Source organism: Cheilinus undulatus, linkage group 8 (genome assembly GCF_018320785.1).
Source record: "Cheilinus undulatus linkage group 8, ASM1832078v1, whole genome shotgun sequence".
Classification (NCBI taxonomy): Eukaryota; Metazoa; Chordata; class Actinopteri; order Labriformes; family Labridae; genus Cheilinus; species Cheilinus undulatus.
In genome coordinates, this window is record NC_054872.1 from 15,761,722 (window position 1) to 15,787,339 (window position 25,618).

Genomic DNA, 25,618 nt, shown 5'->3' on the forward strand with positions numbered 1-25,618 from the left:
CTTTGATGTTATTTTTTTATCAGAAATGTCAGGGAATTAAATTGCCATTTTAGTGTCTGTCTATCTGAATTGGTTAAAAATGCATATTCTTTTTTGACTCTGCAGGAGCTTTAAGTTTGGGAAAAAGGTATCGGATTTCCCTATTTCTAGTCCGCCGGAACTTCATTCAATTGTGTATTCATACTCATGTCATGAGCATTGATTTGTGCTTAGTTTACTCCAAATTATCATTCAACAGTCACAACCAATGCATTCGGATTTTATCATCCTAAAATTTACGCGGAGACGCTTGGTAGTGATGAGTTTTGGGCATTTTCAGATATTTGATTCTATTTTATTCGAGTGCACGGCAGGATATGTGACCGCTGGAGGTGTTCTCCGGTCTATATAATACCGCCGCCATCTTACATTTTTCAGTCTCTGCTGTTCCGGCCAAGTCAACATCTATCCACGACGGAGGGGGTGGACGAGGGCTCCCGGCTGACGCTCGTCCCCACATTTGCCTCGACTTTTTCCATTTCTAAGTGGCTTTTATTCACCAGGATCCGAGTGGACGGACTTTCTGTGTTAACAAGGGTAGGCTTCAACATTCAAACTCTCGTCTTCACTCAGTTTGCGAGTCTTTTCTTGTCGGGCTTTGCCTGAACGCCAGCAGGAATGGAGACGCTGTTAGTGTGCGGGCCGGCCAGGGATGCTGCCGCCGCAGCTAGCGAGCCATCTGCTTTCACGGCAGATATTTGGGATAAGTCAACCACCGCCTCAATGGAACTTATGTGTTGAAAACTCTGTATACATGTAATTTATCAGCGCATGGTTTGTTTGAGCTTTATGAACGGCAGTTGCCGAACAAGGTTAGCTTAACGGAACAGATGGTTTTCATTGCCTTTCAGTTGAATCACAAACCTTCAGCTGGATTCGGAATGAAATTTTCATTTTCGGGACCCAGTTTGTTTCAGTTTTCAACATTAACTGATGATAACCAAGTTAATTTAGCATAACTAGTACTAGCCATGTTAAACTCCTGGCCACATACCACTGGTCTGACTCATTTTTTACTCGGCTTGAGTTTCGCCTTTTGGTCGTCTTGTTTTTGCAGCTGGTTTTAGCTAAACAGGCTCTCGTTATTGTATGAGGACTCGGGCTTGTCCTATCGTGGATATGTTTTCTGCTTTATCTTGAGAAGTCAGGAATAAAACCTTAAATTAAGCAAAGACAAAATGATTGAGGGCCACGTCCGCTCAAACAATCAGTCCGAAGTTTAGCTGGAACTTCGACTACCTGAAAACCGTTTGAAACTTTAACGGTTATATAAAGTTATCTTTTAGTGTAACCCCACTAAACTTGTATCAATTTGGTTGTGTTTCAGTGTGTTTCTGACTCAAAGGCCAGGGTTAGTGTGTTTTTCATTCGTCCATTTAAACAAAGACCGACAAATTCCTCCCAGCCGTTGTGCATGGGGAGGAAGACGAGGAGGAGCCACAGTGTGAAATCTGAGTCAAGAAAGTCGGGGGCAGCCAGCAGCTGTGGGGAACAGGGAGGGGGCAGCGCACTATTATTTAGTTAGTTTGCTGTGTGTTGGCGTCTGGTCATTCAAACATTTCATTTAATATAATGTTTTTTTTCTCTGCATGGTTCCTGTACACAGCCAGGTGTGTGTTTGCAACCATGGGGTAAAAGTTGGATAATACGCCGCTGTGCGTCCTCTTTCCTGCAGACAGAGAAAACAGGCGATGTGATGCTTCAGCTGGAAAATGTTGAGACGAGTTGTTGGAGGGATTTTAAGTTCTTTTTAAAAGCCTTTGATATCATATTGAAATCATTAAAAATACTAATTTACAATAAGAATAAACAGCGGCATAGGAATGCTGACTTTTCATCAAATAATGCTTGAATTTTTTGTTGCAAAAGCTTACCTGCTAAACTAGTTAATTTCATCTGATACAAACTTGGGGTTGAGTTTTAACACCATAACTGAATACATTTAATCAGCTCTTTGTGTTTTCTTGCCCCAGAGATTACTTCCATGGCTGTTTTTTCTGTAGACTGTTGTTGTTAAAAAATCCCCATCAGATTGCACAATGGACGGAAACACTGACAAATCTTGTCAGCAAAATGTTCTCTTACCGGTACACTGAAATGGTAAAACGGAAATGTGTATGTGGGCTAGACACCGCTTGTGGTATGTTATGAGGTAATTTACCTGAAAAAGTGAGGACTAGAACCTTTTATTGTGGTGTTTACTCAGTAATTGGCTTTGCAAGTTGACATTTTCTTTTAACACAAGTTTATACAGTCAAACAATTTGGAATTAAAGAAAAAAAAGGTTGCTAATTTGAACATCTATGTTGACATTATGTGGAAGGATCATTGCAGAAATAAAGCTTAAGGTGACAAGTGACAAATATGTCAAAGGATTTGATGCTCTGTTTTGTATGATTAATTCCAGCTGTTTCTACATTCAACCATGCTACAATTTTTCACTTTGAAATGGTCTGATAAATATTGGACAGAAAAGTTCCTAGGTGTTTCCTGGAGCTCCTGTGTCTCAGTGGGCATCCATCATTTTGCAGTGGAGACAGAGCACACACTGCAGCGGCTGCAGGCATTGAGCTCATTGTATTGTTGGCAGCCAGCAGTGAGTGCTGCTGACCCTGCACATTATGTGGCCAGCACTGAAGCCTGTGGCAGCTCCTGTCTCACTGCTGGAGCCGATAATGCAGCTTGTTTGGGTCATTTACTCATATGGATGTATTGAACTCTGTGTTTTCTCACTTGAGAGAAAATAGGCTGTGCCAGAGTTTGAAATAGATTTAACTCTTTTGAAGTCCAATTCTCTGTAAATATTTTTTCTTCCCAACACAAGCACTGAACACTTCCTCGCACCAATTAATCTAGTTTAAATGCCACAGCATGATGAGAGGAGCCACACATGTCTGCAGGTCAAAAGACTGAAATGCAATTTAAAATAAATGTGTAAAACACAATTTTTTAATGGCAACATGAAACCTTATCTTTACACAAGGTACCTCGAGGCTCAACTGGTTCAGATTTGCTGACAGAATGGATACTTTATTCCTTTCACTGAATGGAAATAGGCTAGAGTTGTGCTTTTAGTTTCTTTGAAATTCATCTATAAATAAATAGAAAAGACTTTCAGCACTTTATGATCAGTTCATTTCAACTGAGAGGGACAGTAGGTGTTCATTTTGGAGAGGTGAATATGGGGACTGTTTGCCTCTGCAGTTATTCTTCCCTCTGCTTGAAAGAGTTCTGAGAAGCAAGATCTCCCACATACTTCACAGATTGCTCTAACAATTGCTCATCTAGCTGCTGATGTTAACTGGATAATTGGTCAGTCTTTACATGTCAAATCATGTGTCATAAAGAAAGTGTTTGCTTGATTTGCACAAGGTGAAGTGATGTTATGATAGTCTGTAGTCATCTGTAGTTCCTGCCCTGTCTCAACCTACACTTCCTTTTTGCCATCTAGAGAGATATCATGTTAAAACCTATTAATTAATGGCCACACTTCCTTTGTTGAACAGAAGAAGTCATGCCAACTGCAGTTAAATATTTTATGGCTGTAATACTTTTTCCTTGAGTTTTAAATATCACTTATAATTAGGCACCTTGCTTACTCATCATTCTGAGCTGTGATTTCTCTGCTGTTTGGGAAACTTTGGGGCAGTGTTACAACAAAACCTCTTTAGGCTACTTTTGCTGTTTCACAGGTATTTTCTGATTTCTTTGTGAATGTTTGTCATTCAAATATCTGTCTTCTGGGGCTGTCTGACTGGTTGAGATGTCTCCAGGGGGAAGGACATTAGTGTAATAAATTGGATTTATATTTCAATGTATTGCCACACTGCAGTCGAGGTACTACAATGCTTTTTAATCAAAATTAATGACCCACACTAGACCAAGAATACCCTATCATGCCTAGCATGAGTAAATAGAAGTTTGCTTTTACATTAGAACGGTGGGATTTATTTTTAAAATGATGCCTTTATCACCCTCATCAAAGTGTCACTTTATGTAGGGGAATGTTTGTCTTCATTGGTGAAATATGATAAAATCACAAACTTGAATTTGGAATCTATACATTTCTTTTATGAATTCATTTTTTTCCTATTCTGTTGAAGGCCTACTGAAGCCCTCTACTCCTGGCCTCTTGTTCTGTGTTGCACAGTTATCCTGTCTTTTGAGTTATGTCTGTTGACTGTAGTTCTGTGGTGACAGTTAAGTTTGTAGAGCTGTTCGTCTGTGTCCGTTAACATTTAATCTCCATCTAGACTTACATTAGTCAGTCAAGCAGAGAAAAATAAATAATATGCATATTGAAGTGGTATTTTGAGTGAATAGCATCATGTGACTTCCTCCTTTAGCATGTACTTTGATTCATCCCACAAACATGAGCAAAGAGAGCCATCTGACTCTGTCATGACTGGCGTGTCACTCATTAGTCATCTGGTTTCAGTTTTATGGTTTTGAGCTGAACCCAGCTCCGCTCAACATATGGGAATTCACATCTGGCTTCAAAGAAACATGTCTTTGAGTTTTTGTGGCCCGGCTGGTAGCCTGGTCTCCAGGAACTTTTACCATAATGACTTTTTGTTGTTGTTTTTACTGGCAGAGTTTGACGTTTATGGAAAAGCTATCATTTGTGTCTCAATTTGAGAGCAGACTTCTCCTGTTCGCCCATCTAAAAATCTGTCATGGGCTCAGTTTTCAAAGAAGGATGAAACGACCTACATTTTCCACTAGTGTGAATCATAAATGGTTCTACTGTGTGCGCTGATTGAACTTGTGATTTTGTATGCTGCCTTGTATGGGACATATGGCTTCCATTAGGGTAGGACTAGGTTATGTGAGGGCAGTTCTGCAAGGCTTGGAGGATGGTGTGTGAAGAGTAAATTTGAGTTGGTGCGTTTGTGGTTGGGAACCACAGTCTTGGAGCCTGACTCCAGATTGAGCTTTAATGACACAGCTGAGCTGGGGCAGTGTGGGTGCCAGAGGAGGGATGTCATCCAGAGAAAAGTTTAGCCATCCTCGGGTGAATTTACATATCAGCAACCATCTAAAGCTCAGGAAACTCCTACACATCCACAGGCTTTCAGGCAAGACAGTTATGCCATCAAATTTCTGTGTGCTGTGTATTTTTGTCCTCTGTGAACATTTTATATCCATTTGAGTATAGAAGACATTGTCCTTGTTAATACTCTGTAATTTTTAATGTCACCGTGTATAAGAAAGAGAACCTGTTGGATGTTCGAAAACACCAAAAGCTGGCTACAGGGTCACACTCTGAGAAGACTCACTCTGAGGTGCTCAGCCCTCATATAATCATTCACGCAAACAATGGAAATCAATGAAAACTCTTACAATTGGAAGTTAAGCACAACAAAAACTGTTGTGCTTGTTGAATAGATTGCTGATTGTTTTTGTTTCTTATTTAGACTAGAGAGGTTAGTGTCTATACAGAATCAATAAAGGTCAGCACATTAGATTCAACATTGTTACTGTTTCTGTTATATCATTACCTATAATATTATTGTCTAATATTAATGCCGTACTCGTGGCAGACTTAATGACCAGTGTTACAGGCCTCTTTATTTCCTGTGCAGTCTTTGAAAATTAATTGGCTTTTTCACTGTTCAGGTGATTTTTTTTCATGTTTTGTTTTAATCTCTTACAACCTCCAAAATCAAAATAATGTCATTAGCTTCAAAACGCAGTGTGCCTGTTTTAAAAATCATACAGAAACATGAAATATCAAATGATACTTCTCATGGTCATTTTTTCTATTTCTCTTTAGCAGCAACATCAAAGTTTCCATTGTCACTACATCTAACCTTAGTTCTGTTAAAAAAACCTGTTGCATTCAGCCTTAAGGCGAAAAAGTAGCTGTTCAGAATTTGAATCCAACACTTTGAACTTTATCTGGGATATGGTTGGGCCTCTCCAGCAGAACGGGGTTCTGGGTTTTTTTTTTTTTTGTTTTTTTTTTTTTTTTCAGTTTCATTGGCATTATGTGGTTAGGAGCTTGTAAACCCAAGGCTATGTGAGGTAGTCTCGACACTCTACCTATTACTGGGCTGTTGTCAAACGAAGGTCAAGCAGAAAAAAGGTGTTAACAATAACTGGTATATTTCATGTGTAGTCCAGACTACGCAGGTCCAGTGTTGTGTGCCTAGTTTTGACTTGATAAGCTCTCAGCAGGGAAGCCTGTTGTTACTGGATGAGGGTTAATGGGTTGTTAGTCACCTCTGCTATCATGAGTAAGGTATGAATCAATTCATGACTCTTACTTTGCTATTCCCATATTTTCCTGTGGTAAGCCTGTCTCGTATTAAAACATGTCCAGACTGGTGTGCCGTGAGAGTGAAAGGGATTTAGTCTGTACTTTGCAGGAGAATTCATTAAGGACTAACCAGAGATTTATTTGGAAAGGGTTTGACAAAAGGATTTCGAGTCTGTGGATATACAGCTCCTGTTTGCTGTCTCATTTGAGCTGGGATTTTCTTCTACATTTTCCCAATTCCTGCTTTGGAGTGTTACTGTCAAAACATTTATCTTTGAATGTGAATTGAAAACTCCTCTGTTTCAATTTTCCTTGTTTTTTTCTGAATTAATCCCCTCTCCCTCGCTCTACCTCTCTCCTGCCATAGCCTGTGTTTACTTTCCAGCAGAGTGTGGGTTCAGCTTCAAAGCATGCTCAGGAATGTGTACGCCCTCCTCCCTCTCCTTTTCTCTCCACCCAGTGCTCCACTTCCCCCGTCCTTCCTCACCTAAATGGTTGCTAGCTGCTACACTTAATGGTGGCTTTGTGTGTGTGAACGGCTGCTGTTTGCATGTCTGGCTTCAGTACAGGAGGAAATCCAAAAAAGGGAGGAGGCAGGAAGGAAAGGAAATGCTGGTCTTGAAGATTTTTTTTAACCAATTCTGTTATTAATTCCTTACTTTTTCTGCTGAAATCGCTTCTTTAGTCCATTTGTGTTAAAGTTAAATGTCTTCTGTTTGAGTGGAGGAAAAGGGGATTAATAGGGGGCAGCAGAGGGCAATAATGAAGGAGGATGAGGTGCTACGGAGGTTTGACTGATTTTTTTTTTTTGCCTTTTTTTTTGTTTCAGATTAGGAAGCTGTGTTGGCCGCAGTTTGAGAAAGGAACATGGCTTCCCAGGGTGAGTTAATCAAACAATTTGCTTCTTACTCTTTAAAGTTTCTTTGTAATTATTTTGTCAGCATCTCACTGTTTCTCACTCTGCCACATATTGGCTTATAAACAATAGGTGAACCTTTGCTGCTGTTAAAAACGGCCTCTTCTCCAGCTGATGATTTGTGTTCTCATCAGAGCAAAGTGATTTAGGTATTGATTTCAATTTGAAATTTGGAGTACATGAAATTCAACTTTATGCTTGACGAATCCTTCAATAATAAATCACACATAGTGGAAGGAAGAATATGTGTTAAAACAACTTGAAGAGCAAGTTTTAAATCCATTAACTAGAGCGCTAGTCATACAACACATTAGAACTCCATTTCAATTCAGTGTTTTACAATTTTACTACATTAAAGACTTACATTAAAAATCTGTCTAAAGATTAAACATAAAATTGAAAGAAATTAGAATTCAGAGAGTGGTTAAAGCTGCTGCTGGATACTTACCAGCTGTGATTGTTGGGGTGCTGTGATGATCATAATTCCACTTATAAAATCTATTCAAGCTGCAGCATTTGGACAACAGATAATAATTCATAACAATAAACAATTCATAATAATAATTCAACTGCATTTGCTGATCTCTTATACTGACTTTTAGACTGACTTGTGTGTGGATTAGTTTGAGCCAACCATCTAAATCTTTGTGTCTGTAGCTGATCTGATGGAGCTAGACATGGCCATGGAGCCGGACCGTAAGGCTGCAGTCAGTCACTGGCAGCAACAGTCATACCTGGATTCAGGCATCCATTCAGGAGCCACCACAACTGCCCCCTCCCTCAGTGGGAAGGGCAACCCTGAAGAAGAGGATGTGGACAACCAGGCCATGTATGAGTGGGAGCAGGGCTTCAACCAGAACTTCTCCCAGGAACAAGTCCAAGGTTGGACACTTTACCCACAAGCACATCTTTACACATAACATGAAATATTTTACACATTTCACCAAATGCAGCTTAAATACTAAAAAACATCCTCTGTGTCTTCTAGACATAGATGGTCAGTACGCCATGACACGTGCACAGCGGGTGCGTGCAGCAATGTTCCCAGAGACTCTTGAGGAGGGCATGCAGATACCCTCTACACAGTATGATGCAGCAAACCCCACCAACGTTCAGAGGCTGGCAGAGCCCTCACAAATGCTCAAACACGCTGTGGTCAATCTTATCAACTACCAAGATGACGCTGAGCTGGCAACCAGAGCAATACCAGAACTCACCAAACTGCTTAATGATGAAGACCAGGTAAGATGTCTATTAAATGCTCCCTCTAAATTATTTTGGTTTTACTTTTCCTTATTTACTTTTATTTCTATTCTTTCTCTCCCCTCCACAGGTTGTAGTAAACAAAGCGGCCGTGATGGTCCACCAGCTCTCAAAGAAAGAAGCTTCTCGCCACGCCATCATGCGCTCCCCTCAGATGGTGTCTGCTATTGTGAGGACCATGCAGAACACAAACGATGTTGAGACAGCTCGCTGCACTGCAGGAACACTCCACAACCTGTCCCACCACAGAGAGGGTCTGCTGGCTATCTTCAAATCTGGAGGAATACCAGCCCTCGTTAAAATGCTCGGGTATGTAGAGGTGGATGGAAAATGCTTGTTTCGAGGCGTTTCTTTTAAATGATTACTTTAATTTTTTTAAATATCTGTTACTGGAAAGCTGGGAATAATTTCTGTAATCATATTATCATTATTAAATCGCTACTTTTAACAACACACAGGCTTACAAGCTGTTACCAGAGAAATAAAAACACTTTATCTGTTAACTCATTAAAGCACAGGATGAAGGGAGGAAGAAGCTCAGAGAAACCTAATCGAAAATGTATTAGTGTTTATTTCCCAGTGGATCAGAACTCTAAACAGCCCCTGTTTGCTCTACAGTTCACCCGTGGACTCTGTCCTCTTCTACGCCATTACCACCCTTCACAACCTCCTCCTGCACCAGGAAGGAGCCAAGATGGCCGTCCGTTTAGCCGGGGGTCTACAGAAGATGGTCGCACTGCTCAACAAGACCAACGTCAAGTTCCTGGCCATCACCACAGACTGCCTCCAGATCCTGGCCTATGGAAATCAGGAGAGCAAGGTGAGGGGGTCAAACATGTGAGCTTAGATTGTAAAACTAAGTGCTCATACCACAATGGCCACCATGATGACATAACCTAACATTTATTTATTTATTTTTTCCTATGTAGTTGATTATCTTGGCCAGCGGTGGCCCCCAGGCACTGGTCAACATCATGAGGACTTATACATATGAAAAGCTGCTGTGGACCACGAGCAGAGTCCTCAAAGTTCTGTCAGTCTGCTCCAGTAACAAGCCTGCAATTGTAGAAGCTGGTATGTTTGCACAAGTAGCATCTAAGTGTTGGCACAAGCTCTTATTACACAACCAGTGAACACAAACTGTAGATTAATGGTTGAGTTCCCTCTGTTTGCTTGCTTTAAACACATTTATAACGTCAACATAAACATTTACTGATTGGTCTGATTTCAGCAGTTAAAATGCTGCAGTGTGTTGTGATGTTTGGAAAATCCAAAGTTCATCTTTGTTTTTGTGTCTAGGAGGTATGCAGGCTCTGGGACTCCACCTGACAGACCCCAGCCAGAGACTGGTCCAAAACTGTCTCTGGACTCTCAGGAACTTATCAGATGCTGCCACCAAACAGGTGAGGAGAGCCCCAAATGTTTTATTGCATAAAGAGAATGACTGTGATAATGACTTAATAACTCAGAGCTCACTCTTAAGTGGCTAAAATTCACACTGCCCTTCATACTTTGTGCTGGAGCTTCCTTTCATGCTCTCTTCACTTTGTGTTTTTGTGCAGGAGGGAATGGAAGGTCTGCTAGGAACTCTGGTCCAGCTGCTCGGCAGTGATGACATCAACGTTGTGACCTGTGCTGCTGGCATCCTGTCAAATCTGACCTGCAACAACTACAAGAACAAGATGATGGTCTGCCAGGTGAGCACACAAATACAGCTGTGTAATTTTGTGGTCACAGAGCAAATGTTTGATAGAAACATCACTTGTACTGTGTCTCTGGTGCATCCATAATCTGTTGTGTTCCCCTCTAGGTTGGAGGTATTGAGGCGTTGGTTCGCACAGTACTGCGGGCCGGAGACAGAGAAGACATTACAGAACCAGCTATTTGTGCCCTTCGTCACCTCACATCCAGACACCAGGACGCTGAGATGGCACAGAACGCTGTCAGACTGCACTACGGTCTGCCTGTGGTTGTCAAATTACTGCACCCGCCATCACACTGGCCACTCATTAAGGTACAGACACACAGGCCCAAACAAACACAGCAGCCAGCAGCAGTCTGCCACATTTGCAGACCCTTAAACTGACACATTTGTGTTTTCAGTAAAATGTATTTACACTTGACCTTAGAGTGACTGTTTCTCTCAGTCCAATGTAGACGCTGCTGAATGTGTCTGATTCCTGACCCCTGGTGTGTTATGGTGTTTTTTCATGATGGATATGTAAATAAAGCAATTGCATACTTCTGTTCTCACTATTGGACAGAAAATGAGCGAGTCCTGAATTACAAGCTATATTTACATGCAGCCTGTAAGAGCAACTTTCAAATGGAGAAATTAAAGTATTATCTATACAAATATAAAGATCTTAAAAAAACTTTATGCTTTCATCCTTGATCTCATGACTGCTAAATATCTAAATAGGACATTTCAAAACAGCCTCACTGATAAATTATTGTTTTCTCTTCAGGCCACTGTTGGTTTGATCCGTAACCTGGCTCTGTGCCCTGCTAACCATGCTCCTCTGAGAGAGCAGGGAGCCATCCCCAGACTGGTTCAGTTGCTGGTCAGAGCACACCAAGACACACAGAGACGCACCAGCATGGGTGGCACGCAGCAGCAGTTTGTGGTAAGAAAAGACCCTCACAACAAGCCCCAGTATAAAATTATCAGATGTCATCCTCTCATTCATCAGAACCTACAGATTAATGACTGATCCATGATGGAAGAGTTAGTTAGGGCTCATTTACACTTTGACTAACAGAGCTTTTACTGGTTTTCTAGGAGGGAGTTCGTATGGAGGAGATTGTGGAGGGCTGCACAGGAGCACTGCACATCCTCGCCAGAGACGTCCACAACAGAATAGTCATCAGAGGACTAAACACCATTCCACTGTTTGTACAGGTAAAAGCGCTCTTCACTCCCGCACTGCCTGTTGTTTCACTAAGGACTGTGAAGTTCTGATGTTAATCTTTTTACATCTTGTTTGTTTGTGTGCAGCTGTTGTATTCTCCCATTGAGAACATCCAGCGTGTGGCAGCAGGCGTCCTGTGTGAACTGGCTCAGGACAAAGAAGCTGCTGAGGCCATCGAGGCTGAAGGAGCCACTGCCCCTCTCACAGAGCTGCTACACAGCCGCAATGAAGGAGTTGGTAAGTTCACAAACATGCACTTGTTTAAACTAGGCTGCACTTCAGCTACACAGATGTTCACAAGAGCCAGCTCAACTCAGTGATCAGGGCTTTTGATTTGATAACTCTTTGGTAGAACGTTAAGTCTAAGTGAGAGCTGCACAGTTAATTGACTTTTAATCACAATCGTGATAATGGTACTCTCATAATCAAAGACACAGGATTGATGGCGATTATTTGCATTTAGCATGAGTGCTCTGTCCACAGAAACTCAATTTGGTCCACTGTTGGAAATAAGATGAGAATGACATTACCCTATTTACATTATGTTAGGTAAATGCCAAAAGGACAAAACTGCTCAACTTGCTTTCCTATATTTTAGTGTGTATGTAAAAACACTAGAAAATCATTGATCAAAATAATCCAGACAAATCTGCCTGAACCGTGCAGCTCTAGTCTAAGTTTAAAATGAATGAGCTAATGTATACAAGCTTTTATTTGACATGCATTTCTAGATTATTTCACTAGTCTTGTCCCAAAAAACATTCTTAGTTGCCTCTTTACACTTTTTCCTCAAAGCAGAAAGTTTTCCTTGTCAGACAAGTGAGAGGTTAGGGAGGGAGCATCCTAAGAGGCTGGCAGGAGAAGTTCTGGGTAAAGTCAGGGTGAAAAATTTAACTGGTTGTGTTTACACATGCAGCTCACCATGAAAAATTATGCAAATTCTCTGGAATATTGTGCATGTGTGGATAGGGTTTATGTGACATCTTTGTTCCTAATTTTTTTTCCTCCTCTTCAGCTACCTATGCTGCAGCAGTTTTGTTCCGTATGTCAGAGGACAAACCTCAAGACTACAAGAAACGCCTCTCAGTAGAACTCACCAGCTCGCTCTTCAGGACAGAACCGATGGCCTGGAATGAGGTATAAAGTAGCTTCAAATCATCTATTTAAAAATAAATCTGATCAGTCTATTTGCACACAAACCACTCTGATGTTGTCTATCCTGAGCCTTGGATATAGGTCTGTCTAACCACCTTCTGTACGTGCTTATTTGCAGACTGGAGATCTGGGTTTGGACATTGGAGCTCAGGGAGAGCCTCTGGGCTACAGACCAGAAGGTAAGTCACCTTCTGACCTCTGGCTGGCTGGGGGGCTCCCAGGAGAGAAACACAGGAGGTGATGGAGATGTTACAGCTACCAGAGCAGTGAGGCTGCAGTAAAAACAGTCTGAGTGGATTTTCCTTTACTGATTGGCATACAGTCTCTGTACTTTTCCCTCCTGTTATTTCCCCTGAAAATGGATCCCCCTTTGCCCTGCCTTTAGTTTACACACTAGATCTGCCACAGTCCAGTGTCTAAGTCTTATTCAGCCATCATTATTACTGGTGATGACTTTTAAAGTTCCTGATACTCAGGAAACTTGGGTCAGTTGTGCAGGGCAATAATGCTTTCAAGTTAAGTCAAAGATGGGTGGAAATCCAACACTGTAGCTTTTATCACTGTTCCTTCCACATGTACCAACAGCAGCAGGACCTTGGACTGTGTACTGATCAACAGGCTGGGACTTGGCTGTTAAATTTGCACAGCTCACCGTTTCTCCAGCACTGACAGCTTTAAGTTGCCCTCTGCAAAAATGAGAAAACTTAAATTAGTTGATGCATTAGTTGGCGTATAAGAGAAAGTTCAGTGATCAATCTGCAAGTGTCAGCGTTGACAGAGAGCTGCGTGTGCTGGAGGTCGGACAGCGTGTGCTGTGTTGCTGTGTTGTTTGATGATCGTACTACTGTGTGACGGCTTGGTTTGTTAACATGCTTCTAACAACTGCTCTGCTTCCCCTGCTTCTCCTCCACCGACTCCTCCCTCCACCAGACCCCAGCTACCGTTCCTTCCACTCAGGGGGTTACGGAGGGGACACGATGGGCATGGAGCCCATGATGGACCACGATCTGGGCGGGGCACACCACCCTGGCCAGGACTACCCCCCTGTAGAGGGGTTGCCTGACCTTGGACACACCCAGGAGCTGATAGAGGGCCTTCCACCTGGCGACTCCAACCAACTGGCCTGGTTTGATACCGACTTGTAAATACCAAGACCAACATTACACTACACTTTCTACTAGGTAAGAGCTTCTTCACACTCGGGGGGCCGTGTGCTAGCTGAGTCTGAGAGTAAAAGTAGCAGACTGTGGAGGTTTTCTGTCTGGATTAAATATGTGAGGGGGGAGAGGGGAGTGGGTTTACTCACTGTGGCTGCTGCATGTTCAGACTGCTCCTAATTACAAAGCTGTGTGATGTGCTGTGTGTGTGATGTTACAGTGTTTGATCTTTGTGTGTGGTCTTAACCAACGCCTGCGCCCTGTCTCCTTCCTCTCACCTCCTCATTTCTCCTTTTTCCTTTCTGCAGCTGTATCATGTGATCTGGATGAACCTGCATCGTGATTCGCCCATATGGAGGAGGCGGGGTTTCAGAAAGTGCCTGAAGACGACTCAACAACGACAACAAAGCAGAGTTTCCTGTCTATGGGAACTCCATTGGGACAAACTAGATAAAAGTGCGGTTCTGGTCTCTCAGCCTGGCACAAGGCTGATTTTAAATCCTGACATGACACATGGATTTGATCTCAACATTTTTTTTTAAATCCCTTTTATGTATTTTGTTTTTCATTTTTAATTCTTTTGGTTGTTTTACTTTTTTATTCTGTTTTCCTCAACTCTGTAATGGTACAAACTGATTCTAGCTTGCTTTTCCATTCTTCTGAATTGATACTCATCATTTCTTGTTTTTGCAGTCCCTTGTATTTTAAGTCTCTGGTAGTGTTGAGTTTTTTAGTGGTAATGCTCCATCAAAGTAAAGAATCTGATCACATTTTAAATGGTGTCCAAACACTAAAGTTAATCAGTTGAATTGTATTCTGATGATCAAGTGTAACATTGTGTAGCTTTTGTATAAAAAAACATGAATTGGAAATCATGGTCCAAATATCAAGCTATTTTCTTGCTTTAAAGGTGGACACTAATGTGTCTCTGCTGTTCCAAAGGGGGTGTAGCTGACCTAGCTGGAGGGATGTGGCTGTAGAGGGAGTGGGGGGAGGAGGACTCCTGTTGGTCTGCTGTTTCTGTGGGGAGGGGGTAGTGTGAGGAGCTGGTTGCTGTAGCCTGCTGTGTTCTGAAACAATAAAATGGACTGTCATTTCACCTGGATGAGTCATGCTATTATTTCACTAACACTTCTGATCCAGGGGGACTCTCAAGTTACACAGAAACACACTGCTAAATTAAGCATTTTACCCACAAGAGTCTTATTCTTATTTAGCAACATTGAATTTAATGTGCAGCCACACCTTGTCACAATTGTTAGCCAATCTATGGCATCTGAATCAATAAAGCTGCATTCACCTTTTTTTAAATGGCAAAGGAAATGGTTGGACACAGCATGAGTGAGTTATGTGTATGAGAGCAGTGTAGGTGAGAAATTTAAGTTTCATCAACAGGAAAAATTGACTCCACACTTGTTCTAAGACCCCAGTCAGGTTGGCAGGAAAGTCCAACATCTCTCACTGTGTTCACCACAGCTGAAATGGGATCTGTGAAAATTTGCTTTTGTAACAGGAAGTAGTGACTACATGAGAACGCAGCAATATTTTCTTTTAGAGAAGTTTCTGGGACAGTGTTTGGTATTTGGGAGCAATCTAAATATCTGAGCTTAAAATAGGGGAAAAATTGTGACTAAATAACATTGAAATAGCTGATCTAGATCAAGGCACTCAGGACTTTTAAAAAAATACAAAGGGCCTTGAAACATTAAAAGTGCACAAGGAAGGGCTGTCAGAATTTAGCATGGTTTATTGAAGTCCATAATTAGTGCATTTTTATTTTTTCCAAATCCCATTAAACGCTTGTTTATTGCTCCTTTTTGTCTCATTTCACTCTAAAAATTAAGTCCAAAATCATTTGAACCATGCATTATCAAACTTTTGACTTTTTTACTGTTCACTTATTTTCCCTTTTAATCTATAGAAAGTTTGTTTTTACTGTGGTTAAATTCATTTCATAACCTTCAATATACCTGAAGTTCCTTATTTTCTTTCAAAATAAAGGCCGGTCAGTGTTCAAACAGGAAGAAAATCAACCTTAGTTTAAAATGGTACAAAAATCTAAAAGTAACAGTGATAAATGCAAAATAGTGGAATTTGATAAGGCAACAAAAAGGACATTACTAGTGATGAACTATAAAAATTCTGAAATAATTGCAGTTAAATATTTAAATCATTTGACATCCCCTAAAATTGCACCAATGCATATTGACCTGTGCTTTTGTCAGGCTGTAGTGACACAACAAAACAGAGCACATACTATTATCTACCTCTAATCAAACCTCTTACTAACAGACTTATCACTCCTGTTTTCATGCAATCATCTCCTGTGATAGTAAAGTTTCTACCATTAAAACAATTAAGAAACTTACTGTAGTCCATCTTTAACACAAAAATGAAATTCAAAAGGCATTCATACCTGTTTTGATACCATGGTAACTAAGATATGCAGTGGTTTGCAAAAGTATTCATACCCCTTGAACTTTTCCACATTTCTTCACGTTACAACCACAAACATAAATATGTTTTATTGGGATTTCATGTGATAGATCCAGTTAAAGTGACGCATAATTGTAAAGTGAAAGGAAAATTATACATGTCTTCCAAAATCTTTTACAAATTAAAATCAAAGTGTGGTGTGCAAAAGTATTCAGCCCCCTGGAGTTAATACTTTGTAGAGCCACGTTTCACTGCAATTACAGCTGCAAGTCTTTTGGGGGTATGTCTCTACCATGTTGCACATCTAGAGACTGAAATTTTTGCCCATTCCTCTCTGTAAAATAGCTCAAGCTCAGTCAGATTTGATGGAGAGCATCTGTGAACAGCAATTTTCAAGTCTCGCTACAGATTCTCAATGGGATTTAGGTCTGGACTTTGACTGGGCCATTCTCACACATGAATATGCTTCAATCTAAACCCTTCCATTGTAGCTCTGGCTGTATGTTTAGGGTCGTTGTCCTGCTAGAAGGTGAAACTCCACCCCAGTCTCAAGTCTTTTGCTGATTCTAACAGGTTTTCCTCCAAGATTGCCTTGCATGTGGCTCCATTCATCTTGTCATGAATTCTGACCAGTTTCCCTGTCCCGGCCGAAGAAAAGCATCCCCACAGCATGATGCTGCCACCCCCATGTTTCACGGTGGGGATGGTGTGTTCAGGGTGATGTGCAGTGTTAGTTTTCCTCTACATAGCGCCTTGCGTTTAGGCCAAAAAGTTCAATTTGGGTCTCATCTGACCAAAGCACCTTCTCCCACATTTGGTAAGTCCCCCACATGGCTTTTGGCAAACAGCAAACGACACTCCTTGTGGCTTTTTTTCAACAATGGCTTTCTTCTTGCCATTCTTCCAAAAAGGTTAGATTTGTGGAGTGCACGACTAACAGTTGTCCTGTGGACAGGTTCTCCCACCTGAGCTGTGGACCTCTGCAGCTCCTCCAGAGTTACCATGGGCCTCTTTGTTGCTTCTCTGATCAATGCTCTCCTTGCCCAGCCTGTAAGTTTAGGTGGAAGTCCATTTCTCAGTAGGTTTGTAGTTGTGCCATGCTCTTTACAATTTTTGGATGATGGACTGAACAGTGCTCCATGAGATGTTCAAAGCTTGGGATATTTTTATAACCTAACCCTGCTTTAAACTTCTCCAAAACTTTATCTCTGACCTGTCTGGTGTTTTCCTTGGTCTTCATGGTGCTGTTTGTTCACTGATGTTCTCTAACATAAGTCTGAGGCCTTTACAGAACAGCTTTATTTATACTGAGATTAGATTACACACAGGTGGACTCTATTTATTAATTAGGTGACTTCTGGAGGCATTTGGTTGCACTGGTTGCACTGGCATGTTTAATTTTCCTTCCACTTTACAATTATGCGCCACTTTGTGTTCGTCTGTCAAGCAAAATTCCAATATGTCTGTGGTTTTAACATGAAGAAATGTGGAAAAGTTCAAGGGGTATGAATATTTTTGCAAGCCTCTGTAAGTCCTTGGCACCCAATATTGAATTATTATTTTTCAGTTAAAAAACTGCTAGCAAACTTCCTCACACTTTCTAAATTGTACAAAAACACTGACCTGAACACTGTCAATGTTTTATTGAATTTAAGACAATGCTGTTGCTTTTACAGAAAGATTCGATACCTTTCAATGCTATAAATCGCTAAATTAAAAGAATGGTGTAGAAAAGAATCAAAATTTTGGACAGCACAGTAGAATCCAGATTTACCTTGGATGATTTTAATGCTTTTGCAGGGAATGGCCTCAGTCTTAACCCTGTGGTTCCTTGCTTCCAGCCTTCACATCCTCCTGTGTCGACATCATACATCCTGATGAAGAGACAGTTTACAGTAAGTGTGGATTTAAGCGGAGGAGCTGGCAGTATGGAGCAGTGTGTGTTTAATTGTCATTATGGTCTTTGAAATGAGCAATTATGTCACATTAGAAACGCAGATGATGTCAGACGGATGAACTTACAGTCAAATACTCATCTGTTACGGCTTCTAATGTCAGGATGACCCCTGCAGTCGGCTCTGTGACAGTCTGAATTAGCTCTCACTGTAATCCTAAGGGCTCTGATGGTCGCTGGCTGTATGGATCTTATGATTGAGCTGTCAAATTATTTCAGTGACAGTGATATGTATTACTGTCATTGATCCTATTTGCACATTTGATGAGAATCATGTATATGGCTGTAGTAGCTGAGTGCTCTGATAGGAGTCAGTCTCGGCTTATTCTGCTTTTTATCAAAATCAACAACTCTTGAATTTAAAGCCTCTCCACTACATTTTTATGATTCTGTTGTGTCTGCAACATGTGCAATCAATAATGAGCTTGATCAATCAATAGATTAAGTAAATATTGTGATTTATTAAAAAAGAAGCAACACTTGGACAGAACGAGACAGAAATTCTACAAAGACATTTTTCCATGAATAAATAAAGATCCAGAGAGGTCTGAATTCTTTCTAGTTAGTTAAATATTTGGAGATGTGAAGCTTTACAGTGCAGAGATGTGGTGGAGGATTTCATCAGCCAGGGAAACAACATCAACATGACACCTGGAGGAGACAGAAAACGTGTTACTCAGGTTATTTGCCCACTCATTTAAAGTATTCAAACATTTTTAGTCACAGCCGCAAACTCTGAGGAATCCTGATAGTTAAGTGGCCCTGCATATAGCAAGAGCCCTCTTTTTATGTCCTGTAGACAACCTGTGGCCGTCCATTTTCCTCTTTTACTTGTTTCTTTTCTATCTAGACTCCCAAATAATTCTGTAAAAAACACACACAATTATAATCCAAATAAATAGTGCAACCAATGACATGTTATCAAGACTTTTTTTAAAGGGGACATATTATGCAAAAATATGTGCCCCTGGCTGGTCCACAATCCCCTCACATACCAGAACAATCTGCTCCTTCCCCCTCACTTTCTCCACCTTTCAGAAAATGTGTGCTAAAACTAGCCATTCTCAGATTGTCCCCTCATGATGTCATGTAGGGTGTTAGCCATGCCCCCAGATTTGGTTGGCCCTCCCCGCCTGGAAGAAAGCCCCATCCATTTCTGGAGAGGGGCAGAGGGGCAGACAGCTCATTAAAGTGTAAGTGAACCCCCAGCTCAGAGCTAACTCCGCCCACTTCAAGATTTCAAAAAATGCACAGAAAGTGAGCAGTTTGGTACTGAGAGGAGTGAGGGGAAAAGGATGTTGTTCTTTTTTTTTTTTTTTTTAAAGGATGGGGTTTTCCAAATGAAGTGGAAGTGAAAGTGATTCCCCTTGCCAGAAAGTGACAGACTCCCGAACACTGCTGCCTCAGAGCAATCTTTTGAGGTGGAGGATGTTCTCCTCTAGAGTCCCCTGAAGCAGGCTGTGGAGTGGTGGCAGACCATGGTGGTCCAGAGCACTACCTGTTTGTGGCCGTTTGCTCCAGCACCGGCATTACTAAAACCGGAGCTCTTGGAGCTGAAGCAGTGCAGTGATTTTTATCAGTTTGGTGCAAATATCAGAAATAACACCAGCACTGATGTGTTTTATCACAGTTCAGTCAGATACCTCAGTGTTCAGCTGAAAAAAATGTTAAAGTATTCACCACTTCTTTAACATTTGAAGCCACAGACACAGAAACAGCTCGTTCTGAGCAGGGCTAAAACTTACACATATCAGTACTGTAGTGTTTATTCAGCAACAAACTTCACAGGCATGTTTTGGGGACCTCTGAGAACAATATAAACTTGTCTTAAAAGGGTAAAATATGTCCCTTTTAACAACTTAAAAAAATTTCCATATATCTCTCTCCTCTCTTTAAAAAAACATGAGAGAGCAGAGGCATGAGGACAGTTTCCAATGATTTTAAGATCATGAGTGCACACGAGACAATTTGGCCTGGCAGCGAGACAACACCGGCTGTTTGGAGTAACCATTTCATAGTGGTGATTCCACACAAGAGATCTCTGAAACTTGCCAAAATGAAGGACAATCAAGGTTGTCAGCCCTACTATGTATGTATTACATTAGGCATCATAAAGGCACTCGTTGTTTGCCGTACTTCAATAACTTGGTTTTTCTTTTACTTTATCTCTTGGCACAGTAGTGTTTATGTTCACTACCATGTTTGTGTGCAGTCAAAGTACGTTACATCCAGTCAGTGAAACTCCCTGGTCTGCCTGCTCTCATTGGCTGTTCTTTTAGAGGCAGCCAGATCTGAAATCCTAAATGGACTTTAGCTTGTAAAGCGCTTTTCTAGTCATCTGGCTACTCAAAGTGCTTTAAGGCTGCAGGTCCTAACCATTTACACCTTTTTACCCCATTCACTCCACATTCCCACACTGACTGCAGAGTTTTGATAAGGAGAATTGGGCCATCAGTATTAGTATTAGCTAATCTCATTCAAATGCAATCATACACATTTACACACCACAGGCGAAGCAGTGGAAGCAGGCTTGGGTAAGTATCCTGCCCAAGGATACATCAACATGTGACTGCAGGAGCTGGGGATTGAACCCACAACCTTCTGACTGTGAGATAACTTACTCTATCTACTGAGCCCCAGTTGCCCAAACATGATGGACAAATCAGGGCCAATATTATGCCTAAAATCATTTGTAGCCAGCCTAACCCACACATAAAGTGTATGTAGCTTTTCAAAGCTCCATGCACTTCAAGTCTTGAGGAGAATCTGTGCAAAGCTGACAGATTGGTTAGATTCCATCCCTGACATCATGCAGATCCATCTTGCAGAGCTCCAGTCTGAAATGACTGTGCCCAATTTAAGAGAGGACAGGCCTGTTAGAGTCATCTGAGGAGAACAACGTGGGCGCTACAAATGTGGTTTAGTTATACTGTTAGCCGGTAAACAATGGTGACCAGTATAGCTATTAGCTCTGATGTAGCTACAGTGGTAGCTTTAGCAGTACTGGACATTTCCATATTAAAAGAAAAGCAAAGATCTGCTCTGAAAGCTTTGCTTGGCAAAAGAAAATGCTTTCCTTTGACCAGTTTTGACATGAGTTTGTTTTCCCAACTGGCTCCACTGGTAGTTCATAGTGATAGCAGCTACTGTGGCAAGTTCACTCTGGAGCTGCGCATGCCCATTAGTTCATATGTTTGCTACCTTGATTGCCCCAGAATAAATGAGACAGACACAGCGTTCATCCAATCACCGAACCAATTTTTTTTGTTAAGGTTTTGCACACAGACTATGGGCTGTTGCTGGGGTGGATGAGCAACATATTCCATGCTATTGATATATGAAACAGTCTATCTGGTTAAAACTGTGCACGGAAACTACTCTGTTAACTAATCTCTGAGCACACTGCAGAAAAGAAATAGATCAACTTTATTTGAATTAACTCATTGGATCATACCTTGTTAAACCAGTTAAGATGAAGCTGTTACTTCATTCAGAAATAGGTGTATTTGGTGTTTATTTCAAGGTTTTGCTGTAGAAACTGATAGAGGGTATCAAAGTTTTCAGTTGAGTTAAAAATGTGAACATAAACTTTTCACCCTGACTTTACCCAGAATTCTTTTCCTGCCAGCCTCCTTCACTTCTGTATGAAGTCATGGGGAGCTGCTGTGGGAATGCAGCAGGAAATAGTAAAATTCACTGTGAGCCAGTGATCGGGGGTGCAACCACTGAGACTGGTGTGATCTCTGTGCACATAATAAAACTGCTCCATTATGTTGTTTATTCACCAGTATGTTATTCTGTGCTATTTTTGTTGATACTGTCACTATGATGAACTACATGTAGTGTTGATTTGATGGCACAACTGCCATCACACAGTCTGACTCTGCTGCTTCATCCACCATTCTTTGTTCTTCTTACATCATGTCCTGCCCGCTGAACCCTACTCCAGTCCTACAGGGAAAGTTTCCTGCTGTGAGGTGAATATGTGAGCTATAACTCAGGAAGATTTCAAAAGCAGACTGTCTGAAATTTTCTACAAATTTAAAGCAGTGCTTGTGTGGAGAAGGCTTAAGAGCAGCAGCTGAGAGCTCTGGATCAGGTGTGTTCATGGAGCAGGCTGCTGGCAGACTGAATGAGACTGCAGGTGCTGCTGCTGCTTTACCCAGCTGTCTTCAGAAACATTTCATCTAATCGTTTTAAATAATTTCCTTTGTGCTGTTGATGAGTTACAATCAAAAAGCTGTCAAAAAACATTATAAGGTATTAGAACATTAAAACTCATCCAAAATAGCATGAAAAAGTACAAAGCTGATCAGTTTGAGCTATATGCCATTTTTTAATCTTGGCCCTTTATTTATTTAACTTCACACCATCATTCATTATTAACCATAATACTAAAGAATCTCTTTTTAACCGGTGCCAAAATACAAAACTAGACCATACTACCTAAAAACATTTATTAAAGTGTGTCTCGGTTGGCTCAGACCCTACAGGCTTTGTCTCCTCTCTGTCTACCTCCCCCGTCCCTCTCTTATCTCCCTCCCTCACCCTCCTCCCCTCCTCTGTTCCTCCCAGGTATCTTTGAGGGCAGCCTGACAGCCAGGCCGGCAGAAGCCCACCCCTTTACTTGATTAAAACCTCCATAATTAAGCTAATTAACACAGCTCCCAGAGGCCTGAGAAAACCTTGAAAGTTTGTGAATTTGAGGAGCCTAAATTGGATCCATAAAAGTTTTAGAGGAAACTTTACAGGCTCATTCAGCAGCTGGAGCAGAGGATAGCTGAAAATGAAATAATTAGTTTTAGATTACAGTGAATGGCCATTACAGAAACACATTAGCCCTGCAGTTGTCTTACCCAAACACTCAGACTGTTTTCTTTGTGACATGGAGCTGGAAGTCTAACAGAGAAACTAAGTGGACAAGCAGGTTCCTCACTCTCATTTCTTCCTCTTACAGCTGAAGAGTAGACCAGTTCACTCTCCTGTTGTGTTTACTCTGTGGATTAACGCATGTATATTTTTACAACACAGCTCTCAATACCTGGACCTTCTTTACTAATCTGCTTTAGATCTGCTCTTCATTAGCATGTTTTGGGCTATATGGACATCAATACAGTAAAAGGACTAAATGTCTGACCATGTGTAGTCATAGTAAGTGATCATCAGGGATACAAAGGACTGGGTTGTCTTATCGCCCATTTTGAGGGTAAGTAGATACTGCAGACACCTAAATAGATTTACAGATGGAGAATACAGATGGAGTTAAGAAATGATGCCTGAGAGTAGATAACTGGATGCACCTGCATGCATAATTTTTCTAAGCAGAAGTTTCTTTCTTGGGTGGATTTCTGTTTCAGGGCATCACAGCTTTGTTGACTGCTGATGGGTGCCAAGATAACATTATGGAGGATTCTGTTCCTTCACTGAAACACTGTTGGACAAATACAGAGGAAAACTGACAAAAAACAGATTTCTGATACCAATATCCTGTCCTGCACCAACAGGTTCTCAACAGGTTTCTTTTGTAGAATTTGTAAACAGAGATTACGTAAGAGCTAAGAAGCACGCTTCAATGTTTGCTTTACCAGTTAATACTTGTCTCAATGTCAGTGAAATACTGAAGCACGTGATCAAATATTGCTAATGTTTTAAACCAGATAAACACTCACAGATCACTTGATTGTGCATATGCGGTTCTACTGCTTGTTATCAGAGACATTTTATCTCCTGGTCTTGATCATCACATTAAGGCCTGTAGACACAGTCAAGACAATGTGCTGAAGTCCAAACTGAGCATCAGAATGGGGAAGAAAGACGATTTAAGTGAATTTAATCATGCCATGCTTGGTAGTGCCAGACAGGCTGGTCTGAGTATTTCACAAACTGCTGATCTGCTGGGATTTTCACACACAATAATCTCTCTGGGTTTACAGAAAATGGTCCAAGAAAGAGAAAATATCCAAAGGACTGCAGTTCTCTAGCCAAAAGGCCCAGCTGATGGAGAAGGTCAGAGTAGGAATGGGCGTTAATATAGTAAAACAGTATTCCAGGGTATTAAAAATAGTCACAGTATTGCCTTAATTACTGTCATGAAGACATGATGAACATTTAGAATACATTCCTTTAGAGCCTTGGTTCCCAACCTGTGGTCTGGGACCCCCCAGGGGGGGCGTCAGAGATCTTGGGGGCACAACGCTTTGTCTGCTCTGAGGCTGCCAAAAATAGGTTTGCATATATTGACTAAAACCATGATAAAGCAGTTATAAAGTAATTCATACAAAGTTCTTTTGTTAAGAAAAGTATGCATGGACCTTTTTTAGGTTTTTATCAGTGGAACAGTTAAAATCTATGTTGATTTTTGGCAGCAATGTGTCACTTTTTCTTCTCTCTTGGGTCCTAGGGGGGGCTCTGCTTTTCTGAGGAGCGTGTAGGGGGGCTCCAAGGAAAAATGGTTGGGAAACACTGCTTTAGAGTATGTGTCTGCTTCCACCACAAGCACCACTGACTGTGTGTGAAGATGCTTTAAAGGTGTTAAAAGAACTCCTATTAATGATGTTGGCATAATTAGTCAAACTACCAATGTGTGCTTATATACTATCTTATATCTACTTGCACACCATGGTCTAGCACAGCCCTCTGGTCCTCTCTAAAGTCAGACTGTTAAATGTGCACTGCTGGCTGTAGTGTGATCCACAGAAAACGTGAGTTTAAGAACACTGTAGGTCTTCGTTCTGGGTGTAGATCAGTGATGAGAAATGATTAAGTTTATAAATAAGCATGTGTGCGGCTTCCTGTAGGAGCAACATCAGAACAAGTAAAACCATTAACATTTTTTAGAAACATTTAAACTTCGCCGGTTTTATGTGAAATTTAGATGAAGTTAATCAGTGCCTGTTGTTTGTTTTAGGTGCTGAAGTTGTCTGTGACGTTTCAAGTCACGTTTTAAGCTTCCCGTTCATTGAACTCACGGCAGGACGGAGCTTGCCATCGTTGCGCAACGTTGCGAGGAAGAGAAGGCAGATGGATGAAAAGAAAGTGCATAGGTGTCATAGAGCCCTCATTCCCAAAGTCCCGGTCGGGATCCATGAGTGGATTGTGGGAGACGTTTTTGATGGGTTGCCAAATGAGTTTTCAGATTTTTTTTGTTACAGTATTTAATGGGATATGTGTGTCTAAAGTGCACATTAAAGACACATTGAGGGCTCCAACCTTTCATACTCACCCTCTCCACCATTGTAAAACACAAAACAAAGCTCCCCCAGCCACTGGATGGTTGAAGAGCTAAAGTCACAGTTATTGATGTCTGACTAATAATAAAGAAATGCATTTTTCCAGACCAGATAGCCACTGAAGACTCAATGGGTCGAGCATGCAAAGGAAGCCTATATGGCAGAGGTAAAGCAGCCTCTTCCAGGCTTGTAAAACAGAACAGGGTATATACTGAAAATCTGACATTAAATGTATTTTTTGAGAACTTTACCAATTGCATCTTCAATTTCATAAGTGACACAGTCACAAACTGCA

At 41.2% G+C, this 25,618-nt stretch overlaps 2 protein-coding genes across 3 annotated transcripts in view; one reads left to right on the forward strand and one right to left on the reverse strand.

Annotated features, from left to right (window-relative positions):
• The first annotated feature begins 421 nt into the window (after positions 1 to 421).
• On the forward strand, positions 422 to 14,803 carry ctnnb1 (catenin (cadherin-associated protein), beta 1). Its single transcript, XM_041793402.1, has 17 exons — positions 422 to 576; positions 7,131 to 7,181; positions 7,875 to 8,099; positions 8,206 to 8,459; positions 8,551 to 8,789; positions 9,099 to 9,300; positions 9,410 to 9,554; positions 9,780 to 9,883; positions 10,043 to 10,177; positions 10,291 to 10,494; positions 10,949 to 11,107; positions 11,263 to 11,382; positions 11,479 to 11,629; positions 12,408 to 12,529; positions 12,666 to 12,726; positions 13,478 to 13,728; positions 14,013 to 14,803. The coding sequence occupies exons 2-16, from the start codon at positions 7,169 to 7,171 to the stop codon at positions 13,690 to 13,692; spliced, it is 2,349 nt and encodes a 782-aa protein (XP_041649336.1). The 5' UTR covers positions 422 to 576; positions 7,131 to 7,168; the 3' UTR covers positions 13,693 to 13,728; positions 14,013 to 14,803.
• Positions 14,804 to 18,554: 3,751 nt separating this feature from the next.
• Positions 18,555 to 25,618, reverse strand: part of ulk4 (unc-51 like kinase 4) — a 129,240-nt gene continuing 122,176 nt past the window's right edge. For both annotated transcript variants that reach the window (XM_041792526.1, XM_041792525.1), the window contains exon 37: positions 18,555 to 18,745. In XM_041792526.1, the coding sequence (XP_041648460.1) occupies positions 18,685 to 18,745 (61 nt within the window). In that variant the 3' untranslated portion in view covers positions 18,555 to 18,684. The remainder of the gene's footprint in view (positions 18,746 to 25,618) is intronic.

Excerpts from the sequence above, each read along its gene's own strand:
- ctnnb1 (XM_041793402.1), top strand. Across the intron at positions 8,790-9,098 it reads GCCCTCGTTAAAATGCTCGG|TTCACCCGTGGACTCTGTCC; the intron begins GTATGTAGAGGT and ends TTTGCTCTACAG. Across the intron at positions 9,884-10,042 it reads CAGATGCTGCCACCAAACAG|GAGGGAATGGAAGGTCTGCT; the intron begins GTGAGGAGAGCC and ends GTTTTTGTGCAG.